This window comes from Lutra lutra, chromosome 7 (genome assembly GCF_902655055.1).
Source record: "Lutra lutra chromosome 7, mLutLut1.2, whole genome shotgun sequence".
Lineage (NCBI taxonomy): Eukaryota > Metazoa > Chordata > Mammalia > Carnivora > Mustelidae > Lutra > Lutra lutra.
In genome coordinates, this window is record NC_062284.1 from 14,525,352 (window position 1) to 14,542,610 (window position 17,259).

A 17,259-nucleotide genomic window follows, 5' to 3' on the forward strand; every position below is an offset into this window, starting at 1 on the left:
GGAAAGCACTATTGTCTTGGCCACCCTCGGACTTCTTGTGCTCGTCCTGTCCGTCAGCTGTAGGAGGCCGGACTCGCTTCCCCAGCCAGGACACCGGTCTGCAGGCTGCAGCTGCATCAGGGGCTTGAGTGGGAAGATAGCAAGCAGGGTGGTCAGGGCCCTCCCCCCAGCAGCTTCAAATGAGGCCTCCCAGGAGGGGTGCCCAGACGCTGTGGCCCGGACACCACCTGGTCACCCTGCTCAGAGAGGGGGGTGACCCGCACAACGGTCACTGAGCAGCTGATAAAGCATGGAGGCTGGGGGCACAGGCAAGAACCAGACCAGGAAGCTTCCCCGCCTCCTCTGTGGAAGGAAGGACCTTCCATCTGTGCTGTCCCTGAGGGGGTAGTCTGAGCCACCCCCTCAAAATGTCACCAGTGACAAGCCCAGGTGGGTGCACGTGGCCAGATTCGTGGCCTTGCATACCTGCACAGAGCTCTGGAGGAGCACACAGCAGCTCCGCAGAGAAATGGAGAAGCACCCCCCCAGGAATGGCAGGCACATTGCTACAGGGACCGCGTGCCGGGCTGGCAGACTGCGCCAACGGCCGGCAAAGTAACATCATCTCAGGTCAAGGAGAAAGCCCCAGGGCCCAAAATAGCTGCCCTTCCCAGTTGCCACAGGGTCTAAAATTATACCATTGAAGATTTATTCCTTCGCACACCTCACTTTCATTAGGGGCCGGTCCTGTGCAGGGTGGCTGGGGGGTGGGTCGCGGAGAACCCACGAAATGTCTTCGCATGAAGGTGTAAAAGGCCTGCAGGGTCCACAGAGTTCTGTGGGGGCAGGAACGGTGGGAGGTGTTGAAAGGGGATGAAGAAGGCAGAGGATGTGTGGGTGAGGGAAACCAAAAGGAAACTTCTCCTGTTTCAGGGTTTTACCCAGAAGGAGCCTTGCTGGCAGCTACCTCGTAAAGCCAAGGCCTGAACAATTTGCCAGTAAATTTGAACCATGCATGTAAACAATGCTAATAATTTATTCCTTGAAATGCCTTTCTAATACATTATTATGCAGGGCTGCACATGCTTCTACTTCAAACTGCCTAAATGGAAAAAAAAAAAAAAGTAAATTAAGGGGCAATTAGAAAGAATAACAGGAGAAGCATGGGAAATGCTATAAGCCTATCATTCCGGAAGGCAGGGGGAAGCTCCAAGCAGGTAATCAGATCATTTCAACCAAAGCCTCCATTTTCTGGAGGAAGGACCCCCTCAGAAATTCAGGAAAAGCCGTTTTTGTGTATAGAAGTTTGGTTAACCTAATCCCAGAGGACCAAGCAGTAAACAAAATAAAAACAAGCGATTGCTATTTGAAATACACCTCTGGTTCCCTGTTTCAACTAGCAATAGCTCTGCCTGACTCCATTATCATGTTTTTAAATTCTTACTTTAAATAATTTTTTTTTTTTCTTAAAGTAGGTGCCACACCTAGCGGGAGCCTGATGCAAGGCTTGAACTCACAACCCTGAGATCAAGACCCAAGCTGAGATCAGGAGTCAGATTCTTGCTTAACTGACTGAGCCGCCCAGGCACTCCCCACCTGATTTCATTTTTACAGCCCTTAAGAAGTAGGCAATATTTCAGAGAGGTAACCCCCCCTTCTGCCACCACCTTCATTTAAGCCACTCCGGGGACAGGAAGTGAAGTGCCGTGGATGCCATTGGTGAGCTTTATAGGCAGAGGCAGGGATAAAAATGGGGAACAGGAAAAATCAGGAAGGAGTAAGGCAAGAGGAAAGAAAGGTGTGCAGGGCTGAGAACAACGGGTTCCTTCCCAAATGACCAACATTTCGACATCATTTGGTAGTTTATAAAGAACTAGCTACTACATCATTTTATCTCCAATGTTCCACCCCTCATGAAGCAAGGAAATTTTTTTTTTTTACGATTTGATTTCTTTGTTTGACAGAGCACAAGCAGGGGCAGGGAGTGTCAGAGGGAGAGGGAGAAGCAGGCTCCCCAAAGAGCAGAGATCCCAGGTTCCTGGGATCACGACCTGAGCAGAAGGCAGATGCTTCACCGACTGAGCCACCCAGGTGCCCCAGGGAAATTTTACTCCCATTTATATGAATGAGGACCTTTTGAAGGAGATACCAGGTGACTTCCTTAAGTTCACCCTAGAGGAATAGATGGGGATGTGGGAAGGGCTTGACACTGAGTCTAACTCACTCACTCCCGTGTTTTCTCTACTCCAACAGTCTTTGGAGTTACAGGGTATAGGGATCCAAGAAACATTACTCCTGGGTCTATGAGTAACTTACTGAATGATTTCTAAAACTATGATTTCCCTCCTCAACCTTGATTCATTCATTCACTCACTGGAGAAGGATGTGAGTCTTGCCTCACTCGGGGCAGCGTCTAGGAACGTGGGTTCACCTTCATGGAGATGTCCTATAGATAATTCCTTGATGGCCAACTCAACTTCCCCCTTTCAAGACAGCTGCTCCCTGACCATGTAATCTGAAATGGCCCCTGCCATCCTCTGCCAATCACTCTTGTCTAATTTTCCCATAGTACTTACCACCACCCCAAAGTCATGTAATTCATCTTTATTTACTTTATTGCAGCTTGTCTTCTCTAGAAAATGAGGTCCTTCAGAACAAGGACCCTGCCTCACTCGAAGCTGTCTCTCCAAGACTTAACAAAAACTCCCACGTGCAGTAGGTGCTCAATAAACATTTGTCCACTAAATGAACTTGAATGTCAAAGAGACCTTTCTTGCAATGCCTACTATGTGTCCAAAGTAGTGCGAGGCCATTTACACCAATTATCTCATTGAATCAAGATGACATAGGCCAGTTGGAACACAATATGAAGAAGGCAGAGTTTTACCAATGGCGAGTGCTTGGAAAGATTAAAGCTGAATTCGTAATGCCTGTACCCTATACCCCTTAATGCAAGAACAAGGGCCATCTTGTGACGTTAAAAGGTAACAAATTTAAAATGAATAAAAGGAAATACTTTTTAAAACAGCGTATAATCTACCTGTGGAATTCACAGCTGCGGGATATTATTGGGGCAAATAGTCTAGCAAGATTCGAGAAAGGATTAGACATTTATATGAATAGGAAAAATATTGGCAGTTACACTAACTAGGTTAAAAAGTTACAAGGCATGTCCGTCCTGGGCTCCAGGGCATAACTGTTCACCAGCTGGGGTGAGGAAGGAATTTCCCCTCGTGACGGAGGCTTGCATAATTGGCCAGATGCACATTGGCTCATATTTTTGCCTTAACAGAGGCAGAGACCACAGCCCTGGGGAAGTTCCTGGAGAAGACAGACCAATGACCTCTTACCCAGGTATTTTGGACCCTCTTGCACAATCCCAAACAACAGGTAGCAAAGACCCGTAACGTCTTTTGGGACTCGTACCTGAAAATGTTTCTGTTTTGGGAATGGTGCACAATAATTTTCTCCATCCTGATGATGAAAATATTTCATGGAATGAGATCGGGCCCGGCGGTAATCTTATTAGCAACACAGCCAACTGTGCCTGGAGGATGCCTGAGCATTTCCCAACCTCAGCACATTGGAGTCCTGGGAGAATCTTATCCAAAGGTCTCGTCCAACCACTGGTCACATCTGTCTAAGACTGAGCCTTGCACATGTGCTCTTGGTACATGTGTGTTTAATGTCAGTGCATTTCTGCAGGTGTGGGAGGGAAAACTGCTCCTCATGCCGTCCACTCACATTCCAAAGTCTTTCTCAGTTACACTGCCAGACACAACCATTGATTCTTGGTGATGTGCGGCGTGCACTTTTTGTTTTTCATCCTAACATGGAAAATCCAAAAGGCCGTTGTTCACCATGCATCCAAACGCAAATGTTCACAGTAACATGCTGTCACATTAAAGAAAACAGTGAAACTAAGTTATTTATTATACTCACTTTATTGCCCTTACACAGGTGTAGACAAGGCTCTGAAGAAATCGTATCACTGTCTGAACCGCTAACGAAAGAACATTCCCCACATCGTGAGGCAAAGAACATTCTGCAAGACACAGAGGAAAATTTTCATTTAAATCCTCAAACCAGCTATGAGCCCAAAAGATTTCAAAAGTAAATAGACATAGAACAAAATGTGGCATACATATAAATCGATATGTTTTGATGAGAGCAACACCATAGATGGCATTAATATTTTCCAAATACATTCTCACACAAAATATGGGAACAACCGCCGGTCTAGGCCATAGCCATCAAGGAAATGCTCAAGTCACTCTGGGCAAAGTCCTTTCCGCCTAAATGCAAGATTTGCTCCCTTATAAGGTTTCCTTCCTTAGCTGGTATGTCTTAGGATGAGATCAGACTTCGACAACCGAAGAGAAAAGACTTTAAACATTTAATTGTTGCTTCAGATACTGACCTGGCACTTCACAGGCTGGTTGCAAATAAACTTTTTCAACTTGGACTATTTCTCTTGGTCTAAGGTTTGCTCTTTACTCTTCCATGTGATTACCAGAAGAGCAGAGCTTGTCAGATATGTGTTTGCTGGGGCTGGCTGTTTTTGGTTTGGAGTTTTGGGGTTCCGTTTTGGGGGGCAGGGGGTGGTGGCTAATTTTTTTTTTTTTACTTAAAATTATCCACATATCATGAGGCATGCTAAGTTAAGAGTATGAGCTCTGTAGTCCACCAGGATGGGGTTCAAATCTCATACTAGCCATCTGATCTCAGATAATCCAATGAACCTTCCCCCTTCCTCATCAGTAAAATGGAGAAAAAATAAAGTCTAGCTCCATCTAGCAAGCACACCAGAGGGGGCAGTGACTACAAAGGATCTGATACATTTCCTGTCACATTTTCAGTAGACAATGAGTGTTATCTATTATTATGACTGAGCGTGGTTTGACCACAAATCTGTAATCCTTGGGAGTACATATCCTATTCTGATGTTGTGACATCATTTGCATATCAACATCGAGAAAATATTTTATAGTTCCCTTTCCCGTATTGTTAGGTTTATATTAAGGTTCTAAGTACTGTACCAAGCGTTCAAAGAACATCTCTGAGGGGCACCTGACTGGCTCAGTGAGTGAAGCATGTGACTCTTTTTTTTTTTTTATTAACATATAATGTATTGTTTGTTTCAGGGGTACAGGTCTGTGATTGCTCAGTCTTACACCATTCACAGCACTCACCATAGCATGGGATGCTTGATCTCAGGGTCACGAGTTTGGGCCCCATGTTGGGTAGAGAGATTGCCTAAACAAATGAAACTTTAAAAATTAATTAATTAATTAATTAAAGAATATCTTTGGGCATTCTTTTTGGTACTGAAAATGGATTCCCAGGAGTGAAATTATTTGATCAGGGTTATAAAAATTTGTAAGGTCTTGACACACACTGCCAAATGAGTTTCCAGAGAGGGTTTGGACGGTATAACCTACCACACAAGTTGTGTGAAACTCATTTTTACCACCACCCGGTGAACAATGGGAATTGCCACAGATCAGGAATAAAAAGGAAAAACATTTAAAAATCACAGAGAGACCTTGTACAATAAGCTACTGTCTTTCCAGATCAACCGAAAAGAAAAAAAAAAAAAAAAAACCTGCTGTGAATGGTGCAAATTTTCATGCCCTCCACACCTGCCCATTTCCCTCCAAACCCTTTCTGGAAGGATTGCACTCCACCTCTCAGAAATATCCCCTCCTCCAGCCACATGCCTTGTAGTTTTCCGGCTCAGTGAAGTCCAAGGGGGAAGGAGCAGATTCCTCTTTGCTGCAGACGCGCCCAGCGGTCCCGTGAAGGTCGGCCTCGCGACTGCCCGCCGCTGGCATGGAGACGGCGTAGTCAGGAGCAATCCCAAAGGAAATGCGACCTGGTGAGGCTAATACATAAATATTTTCTTGCAAGGTGGAGTGAAGTAGAATGGCACAGCCCACATCTGACCACAGAACATGGAAGGTGTAACCCAATGAGGCATATCACCTGAGCTCTGAAAGGCATCATCGGAGGAGGAACTGTTGATTTGTGTGGTTTTGCCAGAGACCTAAATAATACCTGGGTTTGTGGGAAGAAAGAAAGAAAAGGAAAAAGAAAAAGAAAAAGAAAAAGGAAAAGAAAGAAAGAAAGAAAGAGAAAGAAAGAAAGAAATGGAAGGAAGGAAGGAGAAAGGAAGGAGGAAGAAGGAAGGAAGGAAAGAAAGAATGAGAAAGAAAGCAAGAAAGAAAAAAGAAAGGGAACCCTTTGGTCTTTGGTAGTGAATTTACCTCACATAAAAGGTGAGCGATTGACAACGTTGAAATGAAAATTTTCTGACTCAGGGTAACCCAAAAGAGGCTTTTCCTTGCCCCTTCCACACCAGCATCCTGATGACCCCTCTCTAAGACTCTTGAAACAAGTCCTGAGGAGCCCCGGAAATTCATCTGAAGTCTGTGTAAGCATTTTTCTAAGAAGAGAACCTCTAACTCCCGACTCATCCACATAAAACTGTCCAAGGAGAAATCTTTCCCAAGTTGTTGTCACGAATAAGGCTGGTCCAGCTGCTTCTCCAAGCTCAGTTGCAATGCAGGAGTCACAGAACGGGCACAAATCAGAGCTGGACTCTTTCAGCATCTGTGGATTGCATGATGTTATTTGCTAAATTCCAGAACCCAGTGCTGGTTAAACAGGCTGGGAGGATTACTTCCTCCAATAATGGGGAGCACTAGCATGGCCTTTGGTCCTGGCTCCATGGATGTCTGCACACCTGGGTATAAAGCACCCCTACAGGCAGGCAATAGGGCTGGAGATCTAAAGACTCAGCCTCCCATCACTTACCCTGTGTGACCTTATGTGAGCAATCAACCTCTCTGGGCCTTGGCTGCCTCTCTGTTAACTGGAAATAGCAACACTTGCCTTGCTCCGTGATTGGGGGTGGGGGAAGCCCCAGTGCCTGGTACTCAAAAGTTGTAAGGTACACCCGTGTGCACACATACACACACAAATGCGTGTGCACGCACTTGAGTTTTTGAAAATCAATTACTCCTCTCCATCTTTATAGCTCACAAGGTGATTTTTGAAAAGTCAATCAAGAAAGGAAGGAAAGAAACAGATTTTCCTCTCCAACAAGAAAAAGCAATTAAACGTCAAATATTAACTGTTCCTGGGAGTAAATTTTTTTAATGGGTTAAAGGCTTGGCCATTACAGGCCTCCAATATGTAATTTCTAAGAAAGGACTAGGTAATTTTTTTTTAAATTAAGTGGAAGATAAAGTGCCGGAACGAGTGTATCTGTTCAGAAACCACTTTTTTATCCATTTTCCGGAGCTTCCCAATTGCATCATGCCTTTTAAGAGACCCGATCTGTTTAAACAGCACTTTATTTTAAACCCTCGCTTGTGAAAAGCACTGATTTATGATAGGGCTGATTAAAGCAATGGTGTCTTAAGCAATAATGATTTCAATTATAGGACTTTCACCAGTGTGCATTATTCTGATTCGCTCTCCACTTCTTCCCTAAGGGAGGGAGTACAGGTAGGTGGGGTGTAATATTAAGAAGTCCCTGGACAAATTCAGTATCAGAAAGGAACGTATAGCCAGGTAGACCAATGTACCCTTTTTGATGACGTGAATACCTTGTTTTTAATCTGCTCTGACAAACTCAAACAATTCCCTGAGGGGATCCTACCCGATATTATTAGGGTTATTTAGAGCTCCGATCCTGCTCTACTCCCACTGGGGCATATGGAAGTTGTAGGAATATTCATACTACAGACTCTCTCCGAGCATCGTACCTGAGAGTCTCCGGTCTCGGGCTGAAGGAAACCATTAAGCTCAGTGTTAGATCTTTGACTCATTCACATCTAACTTCAATATCACACGTACCAAATATCCTCTCCTTACCTGAGGGCCCATCCCATGGACGAGGGTGGTGAGGAAGACATTCATGTAGGATACATTCCCATTAAAATCCCCAACAGCAACTAGAAGGGAAAATTCTAATCACACCTTGACAGTTTTTCTTCTTTCATCAAATCAACTTTACAGATTTCTTCGTTCGGTGCTATTAATTGGACTCTTACATGATTTACATCAAGCTCTTAATCTCAGCTACACTATGGTGCTGTAGTCTTTAAGGGAGATGACCAGCAAACACTTTATGCATGAATCCCTCTGCAAAAAATCACCTTAACAAATTTTTAAACTTTTTTTTTCTTTTGGAATTTAGAAGTCCTAAGACACAAATGAAAGTGTTTGGGTCCAGCCATTAGAATTTTCAGCTTAGCCCTTGAAAAATGATGAACCTAATTGCTTTACAGAAGAAAATCAGATCAAAGTCAAGATTCTTCCTTTTTTAAACTTTGTAATTATTTCTCAGACTCCTCCTTGAAAGGCCTTAAAAATACTTCCATTGAAATGTATATGGGCTTCTTCCCTCTTCCTTTCAAATATGCTCCATCTTGACTTTGACTTTGCCGTGTGGCCTTCCACTGCCTCCTTTGATGGCACTGCCTGAAAGGAAAGTTCTCAAACATCACCAGCACAGGCAGGGTACAGAGGCAGACAAAACAAGTGGTATACTGTGCTAAGAACTAGGCATCGCACCGTTTTATTCTGTAGCTCAGAAACAGGCAATTATAGGAAACCCCATTTCCTTCTTTGCATGAAATTTCCAGCCAACCCTTAGCACACAGACCTCCTTTCTGTCCTCTCCTTCCCAGCCCCTCTCCATAGCAAGCCCACATCCTGCTTCCCAGCAAGCATTAAATTAAAGCTAACATGCTCCAACTTCTCTGGACCCTGAGTGTTAGGGGAACATCGGAACCTTCTCATTTGCTTTACATGGCATCCAGTTCTCCCAAGGTTATGGACTTCCTTAGTTAGAAGTGACCTTGGTGATTCTTCTCCACTCCCTTTATTTGATCAACGAAGGGGGAAAGACCCAAGGAGAGAAAGTGACTCGCCCAGGATCCCACAGTAGGGCTCTGCAACTTACCCTCTAGTGCTCTTCCCGTATCCACTCACAGCCATGTTGCAGGACCAAGAACAGTTCTCCAAAGTAGAATTTCACTGAGGCACCACCATATAAACAAATTTATTACAAAAGCATTGATGGGCCCCCATTCTGTGGTAGATGCCCTTCATCTCCTGAGACTTGACAATGACTGGGAAGCATTCTAATCTTGATTCATCACCTGCTAATGATTCTTCCTTCCTGAGTGTGTGCACACAGCAACCACTGATTGAACACTGCAGAGACCATGAAAGCTGGGAGGACATTTAGAACCTTCATCCCAACTTCTCACTTTACTGAGGAGGGAACTGAGGCCCTGAAAGCCTTGAGAGCTAGTTCGTGTCCCAGATAGGTCTAGAGCCAGTTCATGTCCCAGGAAGGTCTAGAGCGAATTCGTGTCTCAGGCGGGTCTAGAACCCATGATGCCAACCATTGAGTCATGTTCTCTTGGCTTTAGTACATTCATCTGATTCAGAATGCAACCTACCATGGGGGCTCGATCGATTGCGTTGATCATCAACCTCTTTTTTGTGACCCTTCCAGTAAGTTAGTTTGTCCCTAGGTGCTCCTCCAATGTGCCACTTTAATTTGAGGACACTCTGAGTACTAAAGTCCACACAGGGTATGTTCGCATTAAAATCCTGACCAGTGGGGCAGCTGGGTGGCTCAGTTGGTTAACGTCCGACTCTTGATGTCAGCTCAGGTCTTAATCTCACGATTGTGAGTTCAAGCCCCACACTGGGCTCTGTGCTGGATGTAGAACTTACTAAAAAAAAAAAAAAAAAAAAAAAAAGTCACGAGCAATTGGATGGAGGTCCCTGGAAAGCAGAGTTTAGCTACAGACACAATAGAACTACAGTGACCGGCACGATATGCATGGGAACAGCATCCACCCACACCTCTAATACATTCCAGATAAATCCAAAGAACTGGTGTGATAAGCCACGTCAACAGAAACACCAGGGGCAGGGTTTGTACCTTCATCTTACTAATGGAATTTTTAGGGTTGCCACAGATATATTTAAAATACTAGCTGCCATTTATATATATTTTCAATAATCTTATAAATCAACAATTTTCCATAATCTTAGCTGAAACTATAAATGCTAAGTGGACCCATTAAAGAAGAAATGTTAGATCTTTTTTTTTTTTTTTTTTTTTTTTTTAAATGTGGTCTTCCAGGAAGCTGCCTCTGGACATAACTGCAGAAAATTAACACAATAAGTAAGGCATTATCGAAGAGCTATTAACTGATTACACTAATAAAAACCAAATGGGGGCCTTAATTCTGCCCCTCTGGGAGAGAAGGACAGATAAAATAAACAACAGAAAAAAAACACAAAGTAAAGGATAATTGACTTTAAACAATAATAATACAGAAACCTCCCACCAAGCAAAAAAAAAAAAAAAAAAAAGAAGAAGAAGAAGAAAGAAAAAGAAAAAAAAATTAATCCAGATCACTCCCTTCACTTTGGGAAAGATAGAAAAAAAATTTTATCCTGCCTTGTTAAGACCTAAGTGTGGCACCAATAAGGGCATTTTCCAGGCTAACAAATTAGAAAATTGGAAAGGTGGGCTAACAAGGAAATTTTTAACGCCTGTACATGGCCACAATGACTATTTTACATATCAAAATGAGGAGCTCTTCTGGTCCTGCTCAGAGGTGGTTAACATCTAAATAAGCAGAGCTCGTGCTCATCAGGGTGGGATGGAAAGTGGGCTCCTGTGATGCTTGGCATTCACAGAAAGGGCCAAACCAGACAGAGAAGAGGAATACTAAGGGTTCCACCACCTTGGGCAGAGGCTAAGGGTCTTCAGAACCACTCCCACATACAGCACTGCCTGTTGGCTAAATCTTGAAATTCTTTTTTTTTTTTTTTTAAGATTTTTATTTATTTATTTGAGAGAGAGAGGGAGAGAGCATTTGAGAGAGCATCAGTGAGGGGCAGAAAGAAAGAGAGAAGCAGTCTCCCCACTGAGCAGGGAGCCCAATGCAGGACTCGATCCCAGTACCCTGGGATCGTGACCTGAGCTGAAGGCAGACGCTTCACAGACTGAGTCACCCAGGTGCCCCTAAATCCTGAAATTCTTGGACATGCTTGGGATGAACTCTGTGTACCAAAGAAAAGTCTTTTCTTTCCATTTTATTACCTCTGACATGGTCTGTCCACCTGCCTTCAAATGGAGCCAGAAGCTTACAGTTTCTCTCAGGAAGGGCCAGATAGGTGCCAAGTGTCCTACCAGATGCTTTACACTTATCGTCTGTCGTGCTTTCATTATACTTTGCAAAACAGGTGATGACCCCAAACTTAGAGTTGCAGAAGTGAAGCCTCAGAGTGATAGACCATTCAACTTCCCACAGTTATTAGGTCTGACCCCTCTCTCAAGGCACACACCTTTCTCCCTCCCTATAGGTGACCCCCGCAATTGCTAACTGTTACTGTCGCTCTTTTTCTCAGTCTGTTTTTACACATTGTTCTAACCCATCTAACCCATGAAACCAACTGTCTTTGCATGGCATCTGCAAAAATCCCAGGTGATTTTTGCTTTTCATGGGCAAAAAGTCAGCAAATTCTAATGAAATCATTCCAATGTGAGAAAATAGTTCAGCATCTTCTTAAAATACAAACATTAAAAAAAAAAAGAAATTCTTCCACAAGACACTAACTTTTAAGAGGGCCAAAAATAGCCTGGTCGTTTCATATGATGTACTAACTAAAACGTAGTGGTTCCAATTTGTAATGAGTGTGTTGGCCTGAGAACTGATCTCCCACAGTGAAATGTGGGTATTAAGAAAAGAAGCATCAGTAGGTAAGAGGTGGGGTTATCTGTAAAGAGATAGAACACTCTTATGTATGAAAGGGTAAGACTTGTGGTGCCTGGGTGAGTCAGTCGGTTAAACATCCAACTCTTTTTTTTTTTAAGATTTTTTTATTTCTTCATTTGACAGAGAGAGCGCGTGTGCACATGAGCAGAGGGGCAGGTCAGAGGGAGAGGAAGAAGTAGACTCCCCACCAAGCAGGGAGCCCTATGTGAGACTCGATCCCAGGACTATAGGAAGATGACCCAAGCTGAAGGGAGACACTTAACCGACTGAGCCACCCAGGATCCCCAGCATCTGACTCTTGATTTTAGCTCAGATCACAATCTCAGGGTCTTGAGATCAAGCCCCACATCGGGCTCTGCACTCTGCACAGAGTCGGCTCAAGATTCTCTCCCTCTGCCCTTCCCCTGCTCATGCTCTCTCTCTAAAATAATAAATAAGTAAATAAAATCTTTAAAAGAAAAGGGTAAGACTTGTTCAGTTCTGGGCAGAGAGAGCTGGGAGACACCCAAGGGGACCAGTGAACACAAGCTTCAGAGAGGAGAGTGCCATTAGAAGCCAAAAACACTTTCCAGAAGTCAGAGCTCTTAAAAAATACAATGTATTCAGGTCATCATATTTAGTAGCAAAATGTTGGAGGCCTGTCCAATAAAGAATATTTTATAAATAATTTGAAAGTTCTAATCTTTTGCAATAAGACAGGGAAAAAGTAAAGAAATTATATCATTCCAAGGAAGAGGACAAAATTATCATTATTGGCAGATGATAATATTTCCCTCTACGGTTCAGAAGAATCAATTGGCAAGCTCTCTAAACAGAAAAGCAGGAAAGTGGCACATGCCAAATAAAAATACGTAAGTAGGCAACTTTCCTCTGCAGTTATAAAATTTAATAGAGAAACAGGATTCACAACAACAATCAATAAACTTGAGACTATATTGAGATATTACCTGAAGAAAACTACAACTTGGCAGAAATTCACAGGAATAGATAAATGAGAGACATGTTTTACTTGTAGCTGAGAAAACTCAGTAGTAAGGACTTCAAGTGCCCACACATTAATGTATAAATTGTACTCACTTACATTTTAAACTGGATGAGTTCTTGCGGAATATAAAAGAGGGGAGCATAACCCAGAAAACTAATCCAAGGACGACAAACTTGCATTACTGGTTATGAAAGCATAGTCTTAAATTATAATAATAAAAAAGGGAGGGTTTTGGCAGAAGAAGCAGTGGAGACATGAAGATAATGAAATAAAATTGAAAAACACAGAAACAGGCCCAATAACATACAAGATTGAGATCAGTAAGGAAAAGAGGCTTCGGTATATAGATTCTCACTACACAGATGAAAACAAATTCCAAACAAATAAGAGATTTAAACACTTTTTAAAAAAAAATAAGAAGAGCCACAAAAGCAGTAGAAACTGTACATTGTTATTTATCTAACCCTGGGCTATGCAAGGCCTTTCTGAACATAAAAGCAGAGGAAGAAAGAATAAAGGAAAATATTTGTGTACTTGGATTTATAAACATATTCATTAAAAATTCATTAACAATTGGGGCAGCTGAGTGGCTCAGTTGGTTAAGCATCTGACTCCTGATTTCAGCTCAGGTCATGATCTCAGTCGTGAGACTGAACTTCATGTCTTCTCGAGATTCTCTCTCTCTCTCCCTAATAAACAAATAAAATCTTTTTTAAAAAATCTATTAACAGGGGCACCTCGGTGGCTCAGTGTGTTAAAGCCTCTGCCTTCAGCTCAGGTCATGATCTCAGGGTCCTGGGATTGAGTCCCGCATCAGGCTCTCTGCTCAGGCGGGGAGCCTGCTTCCCTTCCCCTCTCTGCCTGTCTCTCTGCCTGCTTGTGATCTCTGTCTGTCAAATAAATAAATAAAATCTTTAAAAAGATCCATTAACAATTAAAAATCAAATGAGAAAATGGACAAAATGCTTGCAGTGAAACAGTTAATACACTTAACATGTAAAGAAGTTTTACAATTTAACAGGAAGTTAAATTGTAAATTTCTAAATAAATAAAAGTATAAATAGCAGGCAAGTTACATACTCACAAAACAAGCCAAATAACCAAGAAACATGAAGAAAGTTAACATCACAAATAATCAAAGAAATGCAAATCATAATAAGATTCTGAGTTTCTTATCTTAGTTTGGGGAGACTTAATGTTGTTTTGTGAATTCTGCAGTCATTCACTGCAAGTGGGAAAATAAATTGATATAAACATTTTGGAGGGCAGCTCTGCAAATCTTAAAGAAAAACAAACAAACAAACAAACAAAAAACTTTTTGACCCAGGAATTTTGCTTATGGTAATTTCCAGAAGAAATGGAGATGTACACAAAGATTTTATAAAGGCCAACAGTTAAAAAAAATGACATGAATATCTAACTAGAGGTCAACCAAATTATGATACGTACAAATAAGGAGACAGGATGCCAGCGTGAAAATTATACTTGACAATAGTTTCAACACAGGAGCAAATACTGATTATGACTTATCAGATGGGAAAACCAAATCACAAACCAGGGGATAATAACAGACCCTCAATCTCACTTTTCAAGCATACAAATACACATCCGTAAAAACATAGAGAAGGGGCACCTGGGTGGCTCAGTGGGTGAAGCCTAGGACTCCTAATTTCAGCTCACGTTGTGATCTCAGGGTTGTGGGATGGAGCCCCACCTCTAGCTCCAAGCTCAGCATGGGGTCTCCTTCAGAGTTTCTCTTCCTCTCCACTGCCCCGCCCCCATTCTTGGACACAGGTATGCCTCTCTTTCTCTTAAAAAAAAAAAAAAAAGTGGAGGAGGAAGACTATAGTCTATTTTTATTTACTTCTTCATGTGTTCCCACAATTTCTAAACGTTCTACAATGGCCATGTATTATTTTTGCAATGGAGAAAAAAATTGTCTTGCGTCTTTTCACTTCTAGTTCGCTGGAAGCATGGAAGCCCAAAGTAGACTGCCCAGAGGAGGTGCTGCCAGAAAATAAAGGGGAACCCCGGGCTGCAGGACGGCTCCGGCTGGTGAGTCTGTGCCTTTCCCCTATGCTGGCTTTTTTTCTGTGGTGGTGGCTCCGTGTTTCATCTGTTCTCAGAAAGTTCGCAGCTTCCCACACTATTTTATTTGCCCCTCCTAGGAGTGACAGAGCAGAGTGTCCCAACAATACTTAATGTACTTTGTGTCAGGGGCCTGTGGGTCAGCAAGGTTATTAATAAACATAGCCTCTTGTTCTAATTTAGGTTCCTTCTCTCCTTCGTGTCTCTCCTCCTGCCCTGCTTTTCCTTTCACTTCTCTTTCCATCTGACCCTCTTCGCCTTCTCCCTGATACCAAGGATTCTGCCTTCCCTCTCTCGCTCAACCTCTGCACTCTTCCCAAAACGCTTTTCTGATGTCCTTGTTGGTCCTGTTAAGTTTTCATGGGGAATTTAATTTTTGAGGAAACGCCTGGTGTCCTAAATTGATTCCGTGCAGGCGGGGATGCCAGGATCTGCCGCGCCGGGCTGGGCGGAGGGACCCCTAGAACTGAGGCGAACTGTGGCTGAGCCAGGGAACTACCTCGTTCTGTAAAAAGAATGTCTGTTAAGCCAGATTTCACCCACACAAAATGAGCCAGGCCTGAGAGGCCATACGGTCAGCTCCACGTAAAAGGAAGTGAAGTGGGAAGACACCAGGCAGCTTAAATACACATTTTATTATTTTTCTATTATCTCAGAGAAGACACAAAAACATCTAAGGAGTTCATCGTGTATATTTGGAGTGTGTGCATATCCATTCTGTTTTCTCTTTAGAGCTTAAATTACTACCCACACTTAAATGAGTAACTCTTGCATTGTTGCTGATTTGATTACACAGGTAGGAGGGGCTGCTTGTCATCCTCTCTACCAAATGCGTGGACCCAGGCTCCGCAAACCCCCTTGAACTTTGTAAAAATCCTGTTCAATTATTTTTCAGTGTCAACATTTTCTTTATTTTTTAAGCTTTATTTATTTATTTTGTGAGAAAGAGAGATGGAGAGTGGGGGGAGGGGCAGAGGGCAAGCATCTTCAAGCCAACTCCCCACAGAGCAAGGAACCCAACCCGGGGCTCAATCCCACAAAGCATGAGATCAAGACCTAACCCAAAATCAAGTCGCTTAACCCATGGAGCCACCCAGACACCCCCACTGTCAACATTTTCTAACTGCAACTTCAGATCAGAGAAGATTACTTTGTGAACTGAAAAAAGTGAGTTCCTACACTCACTCACACACATACAGACACACACACACATATAGGTCTGCACGTGCACTTTCCAAACATATTAAATTTCAGTTGTTACTTTATTCTACTAAACACAATATTTCATCTCCTATCAGAGCTTTCAGGAAGTTATACGCACCAATGGGAGTTTACTTAACATTGATAAAGCAACAGTTTTATGTGGGAAAATATGTAAAGAGAAATGCATGATTCTGTGTTGAATTATTCATACTTTTTGAATTAACCTATGGCACTTTTTCCTGTTCAAGAACACATTAGTTTTTAAAAATGACCTGGACTACCTTTTGTAGAATGAGTGGAAGTCTTTTAGGGTGAGGTAAGTTTTTTTTTTTTTTTTTAAAGATTTTATTTATTTGACAGACAGAGATCACAGATATACAGAGAGGCAGGCAGAGAGAGAGAGGGAAGCAGGCTCCCCGCCGAGCAGAGAGCCCGATGTGGGACTCCATCCCAGGACCCTGAGATCATGACCTGAGCCGAAGGTAGCGACTTAACCCACTGAGCCACCCAGGCGCCCCGGGTGAGGTAAGTTTTTTAACACATGATTAATTCTACTCCCTACTAGGGTCCTCATATTGAAGAAATGAAAAAAAAAAAAAAAAAAAGAAAAAGAAGAAGAAGAAATGACAGGAAAGCTACATTTATTCTGGAGAGAGATAGTTTTCTGTATCTAAATTCATTATCATGAAACATACTAGTTTTATAGCATTAACAGAATTGTGCCCGACTTTTGGTCTTTCCAAACTAAGAAAGAAAATCTCTGTGTACTTTGAATGAATTATGCATTCCACTTCTTAAAATGGTCACCCCTAACCACTGTCCATTAACAATCAGCAATCATGCAAGCATCTTATACTCAGCTAAAATCTCCACTGGAAGTAGCCATTAATCAGACTTGACTGAATGTCTAATTTGGTTCCTTATTTTTTATTTTTTCATTTTCCTTTTAAATAGATCATTCTTATCAGCTCTGTTAACAACAATCAAAGGATGAGTGTAGCTTTAAGTGTGTTCTGTTCAAGGTGTGGTCATTTGTCATTCATGGAATACTATTTAATTATTTCCTTTAAAGGCAGTATTTTTCTTTTTTTTTTTTTTAAAGATTTTATTTATTTATTTGACAGAGATCACAAGTAGGCAGAGAAGCAGGCAGAGAGAGAGGGGGAAACAGGCTCCCTGCTGAGC

At 42.4% G+C, this 17,259-nt stretch overlaps 1 protein-coding gene across 2 annotated transcripts in view; it reads right to left on the reverse strand.

The window, feature by feature from the left end:
* Window positions 1–2,981: 2,981 nt before the first annotated feature.
* Window positions 2,982–17,259, reverse strand: part of LOC125103955 (uncharacterized) — a 40,216-nt gene continuing 25,938 nt past the window's right edge. The window contains exons 1-4 of one of the 2 annotated variants that reach the window (XR_007128544.1): window positions 8,954–9,732; window positions 7,861–7,940; window positions 5,965–6,591; window positions 5,703–5,863 (exon numbers count right to left, since the gene is read on the reverse strand). Coding sequence is in view for 1 of the 2 variants with exons in the window: in XM_047736054.1 (XP_047592010.1) it covers window positions 3,720–3,806; window positions 3,922–4,024; window positions 5,700–5,863 (354 nt within the window). In the remaining variant the exon portion in view is untranslated. Of the gene's footprint in view, window positions 3,807–3,921; window positions 4,025–5,699; window positions 5,864–5,964; window positions 6,592–7,860; window positions 7,941–8,953; window positions 9,733–17,259 lie in introns of those variants that run through there. The other variant, XM_047736054.1, reaches the window with a different exon arrangement.